We start from the raw sequence: 15,440 nt of genomic DNA on the forward strand, positions 1-15,440 counted from the left end.
TGCCCTGCACCCCCCCACACACCCAGCCTTCTGCCCTGCACCTCCACACTCCCCCAGCCCTCTGCCCTGACCTCGAGTCCCCCCCAACACCCACCCTTCTGCCCTGCACCCCCCCACACACACACCCAGCCCTCTGCCCTGACCCCTGAACCCCCCCACCCTTCTGCCCTGCACCCCCCCACACTCCCAGCCTTCTGCCCTGAACCCCCCACATCCCCACTGCCCTGACCCCTGAACCCCCCCCCAGGTCTGGAGTCCCGGCTGCCGGCCCCTTGCCAGCTGGCGTCCCGGCCACAGGCCCCGCTCAGCCCGCTGCAGGCCTAGGTGAACAGAACCCCAGGCTGGAAGCGGGCTGAGCAGGCTGGCGGCGTAAGATCAGCATTTTAATTTAATTTTAAATGAAGCTTCTTAAACATTTTGAAAACCTTGTTTAGTTATATAATATAGACAGAGAGAGACACCTTCTAAAAAACATTAACATGTATTACCGGCACGTGAAACCTTAAATTAAAGTGAATAAATGAAGACTCGGCACACCACTTCTGAAAGGTTGCCGACCCCTGTAACAAACCTTCGTTTTTTTTTAAAACAAAAATTGAACACACAAAACATTTCATCAGATGAAACTATATTGACTGCGTCTCTCCCCCTACCCCAAAATGGGTCACTGGGAACTTTAAACCCACAGCATGCTCCACTATTACCTGACCTAACGGAGTAACTGTAAGCAGTAAAAGGCTGTTATCTCTGGTGTTATCTCTGTTGTCTCTCCCCAGCTCCAGGCACTCTGCAATAGCGAGTGAGAGGAAGAGAGTCTTGGGCACATGCCCAGCCCTGCCACCTAATCCAGGTGTGGGGCAAGCAGGCTCAGCCCGAGAGGGTTCTGTGTGTGGCAATCTGGATGCCAGCAGCTTGGTTGGGTGTCTGGGGGATCTCAATGCACGGGGCTTGTTGGGGGGTGCTGAGTGCAGCGAGAATGGGACTCTACAGGGGGGATCCAGGTGCAGCTGGTTGGGGCTCAATGGGGTGGGGATAGGGTGACCAGAGAGCAAGTGTGAAAAATCGTGACGGGGGTGGAGAGTAATAGGCGCCCATAGAAGACACAGCCTCAAATATCGGGACTGTCACTATAAAATTGGGACATCTGGTCACCCTTGGTGGGGGTCTGGGTGCAAGGGGATTAGCAGAGTGATCCAGGTGCAGGTAGGGTGGGGCTTAGCAGGGGGGTCTGCGTGGGGGTCAGGTGGATAGGGGGCAGTTCCCCACAAAGTGAACCCTCCCCCCGCAGCTGGGGAGCGATGGGGACAGGAAATGGGAGTGCTGAGCCTCCTGCAGCTGCGGAAGGTTCCCAGGGATGGGTCTGACCCGGCCCCAGGAGCGGCACGTGCTGGAGAAGAGATGGCGATTTGTGTCTCCCCAGGCTGCTCCCCATGCCCAAACCAGATATGCCTACTTGGGACTGCTGCCTGGGAGGGGCGCATGAATCAATTATTCTGCAAAGAAAGAGTAAAATCTGGAGGGGACATTAATTCTGCGCTTGCACATTGGCACAGAATTCCCCCAGGAGGAGCAGTCTGGTCAACACAAAGGAGCTGTGTATGGAGTACACCCCATTGGGAGTTGGGCATCTGAGTCCTAAAGACAAGCACACTCCTGTGAGCTGTTTTGGGTAAACTTGCAGCTTCAGGACAACTGATTCGGACCCTTGTTCTGTGTTGGAGCCAGACAGGAGTGTCTGACTCAGCGAGACGGGGTGCTGGAGTCCTGAGCTAGCAGGGAAAACAGAAGCAGGGGTAGTCTTTGCACATTGGGTGGCAGCTCCCAAGGGGGTTTCTGTGATCCAACCCGTCACAGTGGCATCCGAAGAAGTGGGTTGTAGCCCACGAAAGCTTATGCTCTAATAAATTTGTTAGTCTCTAAGGTGCCACAAGTACTCCTGTTATTTTTGCGGATACAGACTAACACGGCTGCTACTCTGAAACCCAATACTGACAATCAAGACAATTTAGCTGCTAAACTAACAAATCTATACTGAGCATACATGAACTGTAATTTTTCAGATGCTTATAACTTGGTCATATTTAGGTGACTTTTCATAGGGAGAGCAAAAGGCACATTCTTGACACCATGAGGAGACACATACACACACTTCCTTGCCAAAATTTCACCCCGTGTCCCGTTGTAAAGTATGAAGGTGCTAGAGCTTGTCATTGAATCAGCTGCAGGATCTTTTTTAAAATGCAGCTAAAGTTTGGCAAAACACCTGAAAACAAGTAACAAAAAAGTATATGGCAATCTTAACTATAGATGTCACTATCTGCCTGTAGTATTATTCACAGAAGAGTAGAGAAGTGAGAAACCAGTGTCCCCTCTTTAGGGAAATAGGTGTTATGCCCACACACGAGTACATTAGTGATGCAGATCACACTTTCCGGTTGCAAGAAAGACCATGATATTTTCAAAATCCTTCTCTCTTCCTGTTTATACCCCCTATGGATTGCTACCATTGAAACAATGAATTTGTTTTGTATAAGGTCTTCGTCCTATGTGGTAATAAGCAGACCTTCAAATAACAGAAGCGTATATGTATCAAGCATATAGATCAAACACTTTAGAATAGATTCTTTAAAATGCCATTGGGAAAGAAGGGAGATGGTACTCAGGCCATCCTACAAAAAAATAGGCTTTATAAAGTCTTGCAATAGCACCCAAACATGTCTACACACTCAGGACATAGTAATGGCAAACAGGTTACAGTTCTGAATTTCACTACAAAGCTTTCAGTGGCAGAATGTGTTTATTTAATCAAGAAGTGCAGCTTCGGCAGAAGAGAGATAATATCCTGTTGATCTCAAAAACTTCTATTTAAGTTTTAAATAATGTAATGCAAGAAGGGATTGGTGGGTGTGGGGGGGTGAGGGGAGGGGTGGATGAGTGTTTTTATATTCTACAAACCATTCCAGAATTACCCACTAGGACATAAAACTGTTAACATTGATAGCCATATATGCAGTTCAGCCACATGGCTTCTGAAAATATTTTACTCTACAAGACACCAGTGGATAACCCATACAGCCACACACAGGGTCAGCAAGGCATTTTCTGTAGTCCATGTGCTGTGCAGCATTGTGCAGCATTTTGCAGCAGTACTTAACAGCTGCTCTCACCCTTCTCTCCCACTCCACCAGCCTCCAGCTACTCCCTGCTCCCAGCTATGCAGCTGAAGTGCAGAAAGAAGAATGTGCTGTTAGCCTGAAAAAGTAAAGCTTCCGTCTTCAGATTGAGGCTGGCCTGTGCATTGGGAATGAGAATAAAGAATGAGCAATCAATGTAAGAGAAACTAGAATGATAGCCCAATTTAAGCAGAGGAAGAAGAGACACTGGAAGGGGAGTAAATGGAAGCAGAGGGAGAGATTTAAAAATGGAAGAAGAGAGACCGGGAAGCACAATATGTATAAGGAGACAACAACAGAAAATCAGAAGGAAAGGAATGAGAGAGAAATTTTAATGTTACAACAGGTTTAGCAGAGCATTTTAACTTGCTTTTTGCATAAAATGGGCTTATAAGAGTCCAGTCAAAGCAAGTTTTACCCAACACACACACACACACACACACATACACACACACAAAACAGGTCTAAAAATTAGGCACCATGAGGTACTAATAGGTGTGTCTTCACCATGTGACAATGCCAGAAAGGGCACACATTCCCATATGAAGCAGTATTGGAATAGTTATCCATATGGCCTGCTGACATCTGTTAAAACATAGAACAGGATATTTAAGTTGCATCTCTTGGAGGAGAAACATGGTCCACAGAGTTCAGTTTTATTTTAGGCAGTTATATATGTTCTTAGAAAGTTATTCCAAAACCAAATGTGCAGCCAGTAATATCTTCCATCCCAAGGATCCACCTTGTTCCTTATGAAATCTCAGAACACTCCTCATGCCTCCAGAACATTTTGCTTGCTTAGAAAGCTAGAGACAGAACTAAACTCAGGGGTCCCAACCTGTGATACAGAGTACAACAATTAGGCTGGCTCATCCCCAACTTCTTCTATGTTAGGGGATCTCATGGTCCCAAAAGTTGCCAACCTTGATAGGAAATATTTAGATGTGACACAAGGATTAAAATAAAATCTGTGTTTTGCAAATTGGACTAGATTGTAAACTCCTTAAGCTATAAGCCATGTCTTCACACAGTGCTTAGCACAAAAGGGCCCCCTCTCGATTGGGGCCTCTCAGCATTACAGGCAGTCCTCGACGTTCATCAACTTATGATGAACGGCACTTACGATGTTTCTGAATTGACACTCTGGTTCGACTTATGACAATTGGTTTAGACTTTACGACACTTGGTCCTGCAATGCAGTGTATTGTGGTTCCGAGTTATGATGTTTCGACTTACGACACAATTTTCAGGAACCAATTGTGTCGTAAGTCTGAGGACTACCTGTACTGTAATATAAACAGCAAGGAAAGGTTCTCAGTGTGCAAATTAAAACCATGGCCAAGGGACTGCTAATGGGCTCTGTAGCCTTTCACCTATGGGTTCAAGTTCAAAACAGGCTAGCAGCTACTAAAAGTTGCTGCTATATTTTCCTAGCACACACCCCCAGGGTATCCAAAAGTGCCTTCCATGGTGTTTGGGTTACCATCCAAAGGCTGTTACAGTGACCTATTTGAAAAAAGTTGAAAGCTGCAGTCCATTGCCAAGTAGATAGGTGTCATAAAACCCAGCATCACAAACAAATGACACTGGGAGCCAATCTCAATGGAGAGGATGAGGAATAACTAGACACAGAAACTGAGCTATTCTCACCCTAGAAGTTTTAATTTCTGGTCAGAGAAACATTGGGCATAACAATGGGAAGCTTACTCATATTGTACATTTCTATGGATAAATAGGGTCTTCAGCCTTAAAATACCTGTATGCAATTGCATAAGTGCAAGAGTGAATACAAAAGGTTTAAAATTTAGTACAGGAAAAATTCACTTGGTTCCATGGTGGTTCTACTTGCTAACATCACTTACCAGGAGGTACAGGTGGAGGAAAACCAGGAAATTGTGGAGGTGGAATCCCAGGTGGAAGTGTTGGGATTCCCATAGGAGGGCGATTCAAGTGAGGTGGAAAAGACATTCTTGCAGCAGCAATCTGGGGGGGGGAGGAAAAAAAGATAGCCTCAAAACATCATCTATTCAAAGTGGAGTGAACAGATAATCATCACACTAACTCTGATTTTCATCCTTTTAGGGACTGCCTGTTGGAAATGCAAACTTCAGTTTTATGTTTCCTTCCCCCAATTAAGCAATAACGCAGCAGTAGTGGAAGACTTCTTTTCTAATAGCGCTATTATTAAACATGAAAGTCTTGCCTTTTAGGATGGACTGATGCAAGAGATTAAACTAATTCTTTATGCCAAACATTTCACAAAGAACTGTTTGTAGATAACGAGCTCAGAGAAAATACAATATGCCCACAGGAGTTACTTTTCCAATATCTAAAATCAAAAATAATTTCAGAATAAAGTTTTGCAATAAGCCAACTAGCTCTCCTGCACAGATGAAGTGGTAATGTATTAGATGTTTGAGAGTCAAGTTACCGAGGGTCAGACTCCGGATTTCCTGACACTTTGCTAAAAGCAATATCTATTAGTGAGACAAACACCAGGAAAATTCCTAACTTTGAACACAGAGAGTTGATAGGCATGCAGAGGGTTCTCCGGTCTATTTTTAAACTTGCCAGTTCCTATGTTTGCTGGTTCAACTTGGCTGGTAGCTGATGAGCTGAAGAGTCAGCATGCTACCTACCCATAATAAAGAACATTCTAAAATGCATTCACTATTCAGACACAGTCACTATCTATATATACACTTACAAGAGACCACTTACAGTTTGAAAAGTGCACACGCCTCCTACCAAAACAGAAGGGAGGTATATACTCTTAGTTTAATAATAGTTGTGAATATAATTGCTAAGATAGTGCTGAAACTATTTAAAAAGCAATCTAGCTTGTTATTCAAATATCTGGTCTTTACAGATGAAACTGGTGTTAAAAAAACAAACCAAAAAACCCCCATATGCTCATCAGCATTATTTGCATGTTATCTGTTTGAGCAAATACCCTACCATGAACCTATATTCTTAAGTAAATGGGGTACCACAAAGTCAGAATGCCAGACTCAGCCACTATCCCTGAATCAACAGGGTTCCAATCCTGCTGGAGGTATGTTTTTTGTCCAGTCTTAAAAATGGGTTTCGTTTAGCAAGAGTTGGTTATAGAGAGATAATTTGGGGTGGGAAGGTGCCCCCCAAGTGCAGGAGCCAGAATGAGCAGGATGGCGCAAGAGCTAGATGTATGAGGATGGTGCAAGAGCTAGATGTATGTGGAACAAGAAACACTATCTATACCCCACTCATATTGGAGCAGGGAAGTGCACGAAACAAGAGCCACTGAGCCTAGGAGTACCTCCCATACATGGGAGCAAGCAGGAAACATGGTAGTGCTAGGACGTTAGCACTAAAAGCTAATACCACTATCTACCATAACAAGAGATACAGAGAGACCTCAGAGTCTAGAGGAAGGAGTTACATGTGATATTAGAATTCAGAACCAAGATTATTTTCACAGAGTCTGGAAGAACTATGGAAATAAGCAGGCGTGTACACCGGGGCAGCAAGTCCAAGCATATTTGGTGGTGTTACTCTTGAGCTCACGTCAAATATACCTCTAAGCAGGAGCAGGAAAAAAAAGCTATTTCTTAAAGTTTAGTTCCTACTATTTAAAATGGAGCACTATGCAAGTTTAGTATTTTAAGTTAGCCAATTAACAAAAGATTCAAGTAGAGACAATGTCCCTTTAACTGGCCAAAGGGCATCTAGCTCTTCCCACCACAAGTAAAGGTAAAATATATCTGTGATACAAGGCCTGAGGTGGTGGAGTAAACCAGGTAGCAAACAGAAGTATTCCCACATTTATGAGATCTAAGCTATACTTACATCACACAAAATAGAAAAAAAAACTTTTCTACTGTTCAATTTTTTTAGCATGCCTCTCCTTTCTATGCGCTCTCATTGCTGTCCCTTTCGCCATTAAGCTTTGAGAATCAAAAATATACTGTCACCTACACTTGACTTAGAACAACCCAGTTTAAAATAGCTGAAACTACTAACATCTAAGACTTCTGGGGTGGGAGAACGGGGAGATTCCCTTCTCCACCGAGGTTTTTTTTAGTTGTGTACTTTCCTAACCAAAAGCCAAATGCACGATATGCACCCTTGCAAGCAATCACTTCCCAGGGTCCCAGGAAAGGAGAGGTCTGAACAAAGGGACTCCTCCATATGTGGATACATAAAGACAGTTTTTGGGAAGGATGGCAGGAAAGAACTATTGGACCCAGATTTGTTCCAAATGAACTGGAGGCTCATATGTCCATATAGGCTAAGGTTTGTTTTTGATCAAAATCAAAGCAAAACCTAGCATTCAATGGAATAACCTTTAGCCCTCAACATGAATAAAAAACAGTTGGTAAGGAACAAACAGGGTTTACAACCTTTCACATCTAGGCCTACAGTGAATGAAATGTGTTGCTATCTACACAGCTCGAAAAATTCACCAATTTAAACTTGTTTAAAAAAGGAACAAGTTTCTAGCCCTTGAAAAGATGAATCAATTCAATGATATAGTCCTGAGTGTGTAGAGAGAGCTCCAGTACCTCTGCTATCCATAGCTTTCACATGCAACAGCAAAATGAAGTTAAAGGGAATAGGATATGTTTTTTCTGCTCTGTGTAAAATTCTCTTGGAAGAGTGAAACTGACAAAGATGTCAGTTTCATTCTCTGGCTATTAAGAAGAGCTCTGAAGAGCAGAAGTAGATACAGATATTGAAGCTATTCTCAGTGAAGGGAAGGTAGGGGAGAGACATCTTGTAGAAGCCAGGAGGTTGTTTTCGGTTGGTTTGTTTTGGGGTTGGGCTTTTTTGGGGGGGAGGGGGGGAGAGGGAGGCAGGAACCAGAGAGAAGGAATTGAGTAGCAGGATTTCTCCAACAACAATTAGTAAACTCTTAGATGAGGGAGAGAAGAGGGCATGTGCTCCTTCTCCCTTCAATCAGTCAGAAGGGCCTTGGTGGTTCAAGTTAATTGCTATCTCCCAGAAGCTACTGAAGCCAAACCGGGAGATTTTAGGCGCTGAAAGTCTGGCAGCGCAGCAGGGCTAAAGCAGTCTCCCTGCCTGCCCTAGCTTCACGATGCTCCCAAAAGCAGCTGGCACATCCCTGCGGCCCCTGGGGGGCAGGAGGTCTCCGTGCGCTGCCCCCGCAGCTCCCGGGATGCAGAGACGTGCCAGCTGCTTCTGGAAGTGGCATGGGACCAGGGCAGGCAGGGAGCATGCCTTAGCCCCACTGCGCCACCAACTGGGAGCCACCCGAGGTAAGCACCTCCCAGCCAGAGCCTGCACTCCACACCCCCTCCTGCATCCATCTGCTACCCAAGCCCGTAGCCCCCTCCTGCACCCAAATGCCCTCCCAGAGCCCGCACCTCTCACCCCCCTCCCACCCCCCAACCTCCTGTCCCAGCCCTGAGCTCCCTCCCGCACCCAAGCTCCCTCCGAAAGCCTGCACCCCAACCCCCTATCCCAGCCCTGAGCTCCCTCCTGCACCCAAACTCCCTCCCAGAGCTTGCTCCCTGCACTCCCTCCTGCACCCCACACCCTGCCCCAGGCTCAGCCCAGAGCCCCCTCCCACACTTCAAACCCCTCAGCCCCAGCCCAAAGCCCACCCCATCCCCAACTGCCTACCCCAGCCCAGTGAAAGTGAGTGAGGGTGGGGGAGAGCAAGCGAAGGAGGGAGGGGGGATGGATGGAGTGAACAGGTGGGGCCTCGGGGAAGGGATATTTGGGTTTCTGTGATTAGACAGTTGGCAACCCTATCGGTCACCCACAAACCAAAGGCTAATACAGAAAGATATGAGCATCCAAGCATGGTCCAGAGAGAATACCCTAGTAGGCATCCTAGCAGTTGGGGTATGGAGCTTCTCACCAGGTGCTGCCCTTTCATACTGGCCTACCACTAGTAGGGTTAGCTTTCTGGATCTGATAAATTTTTCAAGCTCTGTCCACTCAATAGGTATATGGTAAACTTCAGATTTCTCCCAAGTGTTAAGAAAAAGTGTGAAGTAAGCACTTAAATGATATCAATATATTTTCACAAGTGAGAAGAATTTACAAGTGTATATTATAGCTCTTGTTTTTATAATTACCTTATGCAAAGTTACAGGTGGCTTTCACTAATGCATTAACATAGTAGGACTTTGAATGAAACTGAGCCTACACAAAATGTGTCAGTGATTAGAGTCCAGAGTTCAATACCTGGAGAATAGGTGTCTACAACATTGAAGTCACCATCACAAGTGATGCCATTCCAAATACTGAAATAACGTGGAGGCTGTACTACTGTCTCATTACCAAGCACTTCCATTGCATCACGGTTCCAGCATATTAGCAAGTAAGCATGGGAAGCTTGCACTGCTGATGCCATATTCACATTCTGTGGCTAAAGAAACTAAAATTTCAATTATTCAGAGTACTTCTGAACTTTAAATATATAGAATATATTTTTAATAATGGTGGGTGAGCAGACAGGGCTGTAAGTAGATCATGAATTTCTCATTACTAGAATCAGTAATGTAATTAAAGCAATCAAGGACATCTTTAATTTTTTATTAAATTGGCAACTAAGCCTCCTTGCAGAAATATCTTGATGACAATAACTTTTGACACTAGTAGCATTAGTTCCCAGAATAGTTTTCCATTTGTTTTAATATTGGTCTTTTCAAAATCTGATTGAGCAAAATGTGCAGTTTCCTTTCCAAAGGTAACTAAAAGATTGTTTTAAAAACCTATAAAAAACAGCATTCAGAAGTCTGTATTCCTCATGCAACAGTTAATTACAACACTGAATGTTAAACTGAGGCTGCACTACACAAGGTGTTAGTAACATCAATTGTAGCACAGGAATTACAGAACCTTCAACTCTTGCCAGCTGTGTGAATAAGTGATTAATGCAGTTTCTGAAATAAGGAAATGCTGTTGGTGCAATTCACTTTTGGAAAATTCTTCTATTACTGTTTGGTTAACCAATCTCAAAAACAGCTTTGTCTAGATCAGAAATTTAAGCTTGGTTTGTTCAAGTCTTAGGTAAAATCTGGTGCACATGCAGATATATTCCAATATATATTTTAGTAGTGTTTTTTTGTCTGGACTCCAAAATCTAATTTTATATACAGCTGGTTGCAGAATTATGCTGGTGAGGCTTGTAAATTATATCATCAGAATTGCTCAAATTAAAAGGATGTTAAATATTCTGCTGGTGATTTGAATACTATGTTACCTTATATTTTGTTAAAAATGTGCAATCTTTTCACCACATCAGTGTTTTAAATACTTTCTAAAACAAGCAAAACTCCTACGGTGAAAAACTTTAGACAATTCTGAGTATGGGAGTCTTCAAAGTCTAGTCCTAAGTAGTACCACCACCAAAGAATGAATAAATGCCCTTTTATATGTTGTCCTCAAATAATTTGCACATTTTTCATTTCACTTAACAGCACAGGTTAGCAAGAAAAATATCAAAAAGATTGCAGAACAGGGTGACCTCTGGAAGAGGAAACTGAAGAAGAAAATTGTTCTGGTCAGTATTACCATTGAGTTCAGTGTATGCAGGAGTGGGGTCTAAATTAGGTCAACACAATCCTCATTATAGAATTTTAAGTTATTTTGAAGAAGAAAACAGCTAGAACTACAGTTTGCCATCATCTGTTCTGTTATCGTATTCTTGGCACACTGGGATTTCGCTCAATATAGCTGCGTAACTCAGGGATGTGGATTTTCACCTTCTATGTATGCAAAGGCTGGCCAAGAGGCAGCACACTCAACCAAAACAGCAGATAGCCATTATCCTTCCCATTACTCTTCCCTCCCTCCCAGCTCTGCCTCTCACTGCAACACACTTTACTGTTTAGCCCCTGATTCTGCAATTTGTTGTGCTCACACAAAGCTCCACTTTGTGGAGGCCAATAAGGGGCCTGCCTGCACCCCAATCCTGAGAATGGGAGAAGGATTCCTCAGCAACATGATTATATCTCCTCAGTGTGGCTAAGGCTACAGCATCCAATGCACCTTCTTTCTCAGGAAATCTTTAGAGAGGAGCATGAAGACCCAGAAAACTATTTGCAAAGTAACTACTGAGGGGGTGTCTGGCCCCTATAAAAAGTACAAAAGACTCTGATTTAGGCGTCTCTCTCTCAAGGCCTGACTGTGCCTAGAACCTTAACTTCCACACTTATTGCATTGCACTGGTGGTGGTGGCGGCGGCGGCTTATCTCAGGGGTGGGCAAACTTTCTGGCTCGAGGGCCACATCTGGGTGGGGAAATTGCATGTGGGGCCATGAATGTAGGGCTAGGGCAGGAGGTTGGGGGCTCAGGGTAGGGGGTGCGGAGAGCGGGAGGGGGCTCAGGGCACGGGGTTTGGGGGTGTGGGCTCGGCCCAGCACCGCTTACCTTGAGTGGCTCCGGGGTGGCAGCGGCGCACAGCGGGGCTAAGGCAGAGAGCTCTGCACGCTGCCCTCGCCTGTGGGTACCTTCCCCAAAGCTCCCATTGGCCGCGGTTCCGCATTCGCTGCCAATAGGAGCTGCGGGGGGCGGTGCCTGCAGGCAAGGGCAGCGCACAGAGCCCGCAGGGATGTGGTGATGGCTGCTTCCAGCACAGCCACGGGGCTGGCAATCCCGCGGGCCAGATCCAAAGCCCTGATGGGCCGGATGCGGCCTGTAGTTTGCCCACCCCTGGGCTTATCTTCGCCTCACAAAGTGATACAGACAGAGAACATGCATGTGTGGAGGAAGTTGTTAGAGACTCCCCATTTTTAACTAAAATGAAGGGAAGACTATTCCCCTCTAACAGAGAAAGCCTCCATCTCCTTCTCAGAGATGGTGTAGACATATCTGAGGAAACGCGTGTTGTTTAAAGATATTCTTATCAAAACTTTTAAAACGCTAGACTCCCTAGAGTCAAGTAGAAAGTTTTGTTAATCACAGCCAGCTAACATATTTTTGAATATGATTGTCCTTACCCACATTAAAAAAAAAAATCACATTTCACATCATGTTAGTTAAAATGTTCTCTCGCAATACATTTTACCAGTCTAGACATCATCAAAACCAATACAGTTTAAAAACAAATTAGTTAGTCTTGGTCTATCCTAGTGGGATCCACAGCCAGCTAGCATGTTCTTAAACACCATGGGTTTTGGCCAGAGCAAGTGCTAAGTAGCCTACACTGACACATGTAACTAACACCACTCACTCACCACTGGGTCTACACAGGGCCAGGCAGTGGGGACGAAGAGATTACCCCCCCCCCATGGGGGGGGGGGGGAGAGAAGATGGCTACGCTCCGCGTTTCCAAGCGAGAGGATGGCAGGTGGTCCCCACCCCTCAGCGAAAGGACGTCCCCGCCTCCCCCTCTCATAGGGCAGAGACTCTCCGCGGGGGGGGGAGGAATATACCGATGCACACGCCAGTGCGAGACTCGCCCACCCCCGGCGCTGGGCAGCCCCCTCGTGGTCCTCGGCGGAGGGGGCGGGTTCTCCCCAGGATGGGGAGCGGGGTTTCCTCGCGCACCCGGGGGGGGGGGAGGGGATTGCGTCTCCTCCGCGGGCGGGTGGCTGGGCGCCGATGGCGGCTTCTCTCCCCACCTGTCCCCGGGACTCACCCTCCTTCCCTTAGGGGCAGGAGCCGCGTCCGGGGCACCGCCTCTGCCTCTCCTGCACACGCCAGCCGGGGATGGGGAAGGCCTGTCCCGCTCGCCGCCTCCGCCGGGCTTGGAGGCCTCTAGGCCGCGAACACACCGCACAGAGCCAGGCGCGCCGCCGTGCTGTGCTGGGGGTCACGTGAGCCGCCCCTTCCGCCAGCGTCCCGGCCTGCACCGCGCCACCCGATCATAGAGGCAGCCTGGGAGTTCTGACAGAACGTCCGCGCTATACGCACAGAGACACAAAGCGCGTCTTACCATAGAGTGGTGAGGGCTAGAAGGGCGTAGGGGGAAAAGGGGCGTCCGGCGCCATCTTTGCTGGTGGCAGCCAGGAGCGGTAACCACTTGATTGACCCTTACTAGAATCGCCATCTTGAGGTCAAGTGGCCGCGGGCTGCTGGCGTCTCACCTGCCTAACACAAAAGCATCAAGGGGTTGGCTTCCTCCTCCTCTCATCGCGGCTCAGTACAGCCGCACCCCATCCTCAGCCCTGGCACCGTCCTGCCTGCCAGGTGCCAGCATCGCCCCATTGCCCAAGGCCATGAGCCACCCAGGACGTACTGGTGTAACACACAGCAGCTACTGTTGGGGGGAGCCCACAGGGCGACAAGGGCGCATGCCGCTGGCTTCCCTGGCCCCTTGCCAGCAGCGAAAGCGCATTAAATGGCATTTAGAAATACAAAACGCTGTGTCGTCGTCCCCCCGACTACTTTCCCCTATAGGCAATTACTGTAGTTACCAGGAAGATACCATGACATTGCCAGTGGAAAGAGGAAGTACCTGTGAGCATGAAGGGGAGGAAAGAGAGTGTCTTGTATAGACCATTAAAAGCTGGGCCACAGTAAGTGTAAGTTTGAGAATCTGTTTTACACAATAATTCAGCTCATGTTACATAAATCAAAAAAGGCATAACCTACCTCACTATTTCTTTTTAAAGCTTTCCTTGGATTATATGCACAATACATAAAGATAAGCACAAGTCTTTGCAGGATCATGGCCAAAAGATGGATGCATTGGTGGTATAGTGGTGAGAATAGCGGCTTTTGAAGCAGTTGACCCAGGTTTTGATTCCCAGCCAATGCAGCGAGGCACTTTGACCCACCCAGAACTTTAGTTTAAGTTGGACATTAGGAAAAACTTCCTAACTGTCAGAGTGGTTAATCACTGCATAAATTGCCTATGGAGATTGTGGATCATTGGGGATTTTTAAGAGCAGGTTGGGCAAACACCTGTTGGGGTGGTTTAGAAAATACTTAGTCCTGCCTTGATTGAGTGCAAGGGGCTGGACTAGATGATCTCTCAAGGTCCCTTCCAGTTCTATGATTCTATGGCCAATCCAGTCCACCCATTTTCAAGTCAAGGGGGGCAGTGTTCACAGCGAGTGTTGTATATACAACAGCTAGTGCCTCAAGTCAAAGAGAGCAGAGGGTGCTCACACTACAAATTTACAGCTGCTTTGTAGTGGTCAGTTTAGTCAATGTTGCAATAGTGAGAAAGGAGGCTTCAAGACAATTTTCAGGAGAGTATGGGATAATACCTATAACACAGACAAGTAATGAAGAGAGCAATACTTGGGGCAAAGTTGCTGTTCTATGAAGAAATCTATTTCATATATTTTGTTACAAATACAATGCTGGAGAAATTTGCCAGATGTTCTAGATGAACAATAGTCTTCACAGAGAGCCTGCCAGTTTTTGTTGGCCTGCCTTGTAGAGGCTGAGACAATATTTCAGTTGTGATAGCACATTTACTCCTTGTCTTCTGCTAACAAGATTGTCAATTGTGGCAGCAGGTTGGAACATTCAGCAATGAGATACCAAACTGAGTACACTAACTTGTTTCACACATACTCCTGAGCAGCCAGCAGGCCAGTGAAAACATCAGTCTAGCGCACCATTTCCCTTTAAGCTGTCTCCATTAGATTTGTATAAATTATTAGCAAAGAGAATTATAGATTTGCATATGTACAAGGCTGAACAGTTTTGGCAGTAGTACACTGTTTTATGAATACCTGACTCTTTTAGAAGTAACATTTCTTTACTATAGGCTGTTAACTTAAATAGGATAATACATAGATTAGCTACAGTTATTTCTCCATACAGTAGCTACAATTTATACTTCCCCATAACTAATAAAAAAGGCTACGTTTTAGTCACAGGTATTTTTAGTAAAAGTCATGGACAGGTCACGGGCAGTAAACAAAAATTCATGGGCTGTGACCTATCCATGACTTGTACTATATACCCCTGACTAAATCTTGAGTGCTCTGGGGCAGCGGGTGGCCCGGGGGTGCTGTGGATGCTCTTGGGGGGGATGGCCTGGGGGCACCATGGGTGCTTGGGGGGGCAGCAGCACGCAGCCCGAGACCCCCACTGATGCGGGGGGGGGCAGGGGCCCATGGCCCGGGACCCCCACTGGTGCTTGGGGGAGCAAGTGTCAGTGTGCGGCCCAGGACCCCCGCTGGTACTGGGGGGGGGGGGGCACAGTGGACCAAGACTGCCCCAGCAGCGGCCAGTGTGGTTGGCCCCAGGCCAGACGCACTGGCCGCTGCAGAAGTCTCAGAGGTACCAGAAAGTCACGGAATGCGTGACCTCTGTGACAGACTTGCAGCCTTACTAATAAATACAAATGTA

At 46.3% G+C, this 15,440-nt stretch overlaps 1 protein-coding gene across 1 annotated transcript in view; it reads right to left on the bottom strand.

Moving 5' to 3' along the window:
• Positions 1-13,102, bottom strand: part of RBM25 (RNA binding motif protein 25) — a 39,567-nt gene extending 26,465 nt beyond the window's left edge. The window contains exons 1-2 of the mRNA XM_065403574.1: positions 13,066-13,102; positions 5,036-5,156 (exon numbers count right to left, since the gene is read on the bottom strand). Coding sequence (XP_065259646.1) covers positions 5,036-5,156; positions 13,066-13,068 — 124 coding nt within the window. The 5' untranslated portion in view covers positions 13,069-13,102. The remainder of the gene's footprint in view (positions 1-5,035; positions 5,157-13,065) is intronic.
• Between the last annotated feature and the right edge of the window lie 2,338 nt (positions 13,103-15,440).

Source organism: Emys orbicularis, chromosome 4 (assembly GCF_028017835.1).
Source record: "Emys orbicularis isolate rEmyOrb1 chromosome 4, rEmyOrb1.hap1, whole genome shotgun sequence".
In the NCBI taxonomy this organism is placed as follows: domain Eukaryota; kingdom Metazoa; phylum Chordata; order Testudines; family Emydidae; genus Emys; species Emys orbicularis.